Source organism: Pteropus alecto, unplaced genomic scaffold (genome assembly GCF_000325575.1).
Source record: "Pteropus alecto unplaced genomic scaffold, ASM32557v1 scaffold388, whole genome shotgun sequence".
NCBI classification, from domain to species: Eukaryota; Metazoa; Chordata; class Mammalia; order Chiroptera; family Pteropodidae; genus Pteropus; species Pteropus alecto.
In genome coordinates this window covers 197,607-201,119 of record NW_006441398.1, presented here as the reverse complement: position 1 = coordinate 201,119, position 3,513 = coordinate 197,607, and the positions used below count along the sequence as shown (strand labels likewise).

At 58.1% G+C, this 3,513-nt stretch overlaps 1 protein-coding gene across 4 annotated transcripts in view; it reads left to right on the top strand.

The window, feature by feature from the left end:
• HOOK2 (hook microtubule tethering protein 2) overlaps positions 1-3,513 on the top strand; it is a 9,931-nt gene that overhangs the window by 2,008 nt on the left and 4,410 nt on the right. For 3 of the 4 annotated variants that reach the window (XM_006918732.2, XM_015594738.2, XM_025051647.1), the window contains 9 exons: positions 40-172; positions 254-321; positions 667-729; positions 1,044-1,124; positions 1,221-1,381; positions 1,468-1,608; positions 2,564-2,765; positions 3,077-3,187; positions 3,303-3,390. In XM_006918732.2, coding sequence (XP_006918794.1) covers positions 40-172; positions 254-321; positions 667-729; positions 1,044-1,124; positions 1,221-1,381; positions 1,468-1,608; positions 2,564-2,765; positions 3,077-3,187; positions 3,303-3,390 — 1,048 coding nt within the window. The remainder of the gene's footprint in view (positions 1-39; positions 173-253; positions 322-666; positions 730-1,043; positions 1,125-1,220; positions 1,382-1,467; positions 1,609-2,563; positions 2,766-3,076; positions 3,188-3,302; positions 3,391-3,513) is intronic. The other variant, XM_025051646.1, reaches the window with a different exon arrangement.

Sequence of the window (3,513 nt, the reverse complement as noted above, 5' to 3'; positions counted from 1 at the left end):
AACACCCACCCACCCACCCCTTCCCCTGCCTGTCCTCAGGTCCTGGGACATCCCATTTCAGAGCAGCACCTTCCGGACGTGAGCCTCGTTGGCGAGTTCTCAGACCCCGGAGAGCTTGGCAAGCTGCTGCAGCTAGTGCTGGGCTGCGCCATCAGTTGCGAGAAAAAGCAGGGTATGGGGGGGTTAAGGGGTCTGCAGGGGAAGACACGAGGGAATTCTCCCAAGTCTCAGTCTTCCTAACTTTGATCCCCAGAGCATATCCAGAGAATCATGACACTGGAGGAAGCAGTTCAGCATGTGGTGATGGAAGCCATCCAGGAGGTAGGTAGGGGTGCCCAATATGGCAAGGAGCTTCAGGGGAGGGGACATCTCCAGGGCAGAGGCAACTGGGCACAGGCTCTGCCCTGGTAAGGTCTGGGCTCTTGGAACTTAGCTGGCCAGATTCCCTGTCTCATGTGTCTGCCAGCTTCTTCCAGCTCCAAGAACCAGAGGACCAGCCTCCTTGTATACTGGATGCACAGCAGGAGGGCACTCTATTTTGGGGCTACAGGGGAGAAATAGCTTTGGAGACAGGAGGATGGAGAGGTCTCAGGCTGGATTGTAAAAGCCTTGAAGGCTGCTTTCAGAAGGCCCCATTCATCTCAATGCCACCCCACCTCTCTCTAGCTCATGACCAAAGATACCCCTGATGCCTTGTTGCCAGAGTCATATGGGAACTTTGACAGCCAGGTAAGGGTGGGGGTCTTGGTTAGGGTCCCAACCCCATTACTGATTCTTAGGGATGGCTAAGGAGGAAGGGTTTGTCCTTAAGCCTGTAAACTACCCCCATCCTTCAGGGTCCTACCTCTTCCCTTGCCAGGAACCCAAGGTTCCTGCATCACCTTCTTCCAGTCCCCTGGGGTCCCAGCCCTTTCTTCTTAGATCCTGAGGGTTTCTTGGCTCCCTCCATTCTGCCCCTAGAGATCCCAGCCTCCTTCCCCCAGTATTCTCCCCAAGATTCCTGAGTTCCTTGCTTCTCCCCACCCTCCCACCCCTCTTCTCAGTCCCGTAGGTACTACTTCCTGAGTGAGGAGGCTGACGAGGGGGATGAGCTGCGACAGCGCTGTCTGGATATGGAGCGGCAGGTGGGGCCGAGGTGGGGGGACCACAGGTGATTCCTGGGCAGGGTTGCCTGCATAACCCCACTCCTAGCTCCAGCTCACTGCACCCCCTGCCCACAGCTGGTGCTCCTGTCAGAGGAGAAGCAGAACCTGGCACAAGAGAATGCAGTGCTGCGGCAGCAGGTGGGCAGGCCAGAGGGCGAGGGAGCCACAGGTCTCACTGCCAAGAAGCTGCTGCTGCTACAGTCCCAGCTGGAGCAGCTGCAGGAGGAAAATTTCAGGTATGAGTCACTGGGGCCAGGGCCAGGCAGGCCAGGGGATTGGGATGGTGCAGCCCCCTCATGTGCCCACCCCCACACACTCCCAGGCTAGAGAGTGGCAGGGAGGACGATCGTCTGCGCTGTGTCGAGCTGGAGCGGGAGGTCACTGAGCTGCAACAGCGGAACCAGGCGCTGACCAGCCTGGCCCAGGAAGCGCAGGCGCTGAAGGATGAGATGGATGAGCTGCGGTGAGTGGTGGATCCCTGGGTTCCCACTACACACCTCATTACCAGAGAGCCCTTCTGATGCCACAGTGCCTCTGTAACCCCAAAATGCCCAGTGGACCCCCACAATGCCCCCTAGACTCCACGGTGCCATCGTGAACCCCACTGTACTATTCTGGGCTCCACCATGTCCTCTGGATACCACCAAGCCCCCCGGACACCACCAAGCCCCCTGGATCCATGGCTTCCCAGGTATCCCCCTATGATCCCACATTGTATCACCTAGACCTCATAACATCCCTGTGACCCCAGAAAGCCCAGGGCCCCCCACGATGCTCCCCAGACTCTACCATTCTGGATCTCGTCATGCCCCAGGATCCCATGGTACCCTCCAGAACCCCACAATGCAATAACCTTGCAGTCCCCTGTGACCCCGTTGTGTTCCCCCATGAAATGACTATGTTTTTACAAACCCGACGTGCTTAGTGTGTCCCCACAGCACTCGACCTGCTGTGTCTTCTGTAACTTTAAAGGGCTCTCTTGTGACCACATGGCACCTCTGTAATGTTAAAGTTCAAGGGTCCCACAGTGCTCTGGCCCCAAAGCTCCTCTGTGAGTTCACCATGGCCCTTGCACCCCAGTGCCCTCGTCAATCCCACAGCCACCTCATGACCCCACTGTGTCCTTGGGGTTTCCTCAATCCCTCTGGGTCCCTATCATTTCCCCTGTAACTGTACAGCCGTTCTGATCATCCCTCATTATGACCCTGGCTAAGCACTGATGCCTAGGGCTCCCTTTATGCTCCCTAATGACCCCCAATAGCATCAGGCTCAGGCTGACTCCTGACCTTCAAGACCCATCTCCTTGAACTCAAATGTGCCTAGGTTGACATGACCCCTCTTTCCTTGAGGGCCTTGCATCCAAGATGAACCCTGACCGTAGACCCGGGCCTCCTCTCCCCACTCGCCCCCTCCCCCAGGCAGTCCTCGGAGCGTGCTGGGCAGCTAGAGGCTACACTGAGCAGCTGTAGGCGCCGCCTGGGAGAGCTCAGGGAGCTGCGGCGGCAGGTGCGGCAGCTGGAGGAGTGCAATGCTGGCCATGCGGAGCGCACGCGGCAGCTGGAGGATGAGCTGCGCAAGGCTGGTTCCCTGCGTGCCCAGCTGGAGGCGCAGCGACAGCAGGTGCAGCGGGGGTTGGAGTGCCGGGGCAGCATGGACCTGGGCTGGGGTGAGGGACCCTCATGACTCACTCACTTTGGGGCCCCTCAGGGTGGTGTCAATCCCCTCAAAAGTGAGTGCTTTCTTCTGTTTATATATAGGCCATGCCTTTTAGGCAGGCCAGCTATTCTCTAGGTTTTAAGCTCTGCCCCTTCTCTTAAGCCCAGCTCTCCGATTTCTTTGAGGCTGGGTCCTCTGGCCCCACTCCTTCACCTTGTACTTAGTCCCAGCCCCTCCTTCCCACCCTGCTGTCCTCATCCCTCCCCTTTGTTCAGGTTCAGGAACTGCAGGGCCAGCGGCAGGAAGAGGCTATGAAGGCAGAGAAGTGGCTATTTGAATGTCGAAATCTGGAGGAGAAGTATGAGTCGGTGACAAAGGAGAAGGAGGTGAGGCTGAGGCTGAGATCTCGCTGCCCAAGCCCCACCCTGTACATCATGCGTTAGCCCACTTCCCTGGAAATCAAGTCTGCCTCAAGTAATGTCTTGCATCCTGTCCCTCCAGCGGCTGTTGGCAGAGCGGGACTCCCTGCGGGAGGCCAATGAGGAGCTTCGTTGTGCCCAGCTGCAGCCTCGGGGCCTGACCCAGGCTGGTGAGTTTGGGGCCCATCCTGGGATCCTGGGGTGGGGGTTGGCCTGGAGTGCTATTAGGGCAGGTAGAAAAGGCAGTGTCCCAGGGTTTGTCTAGGTTGAGGACAGATCTAGGCCACGCTGGA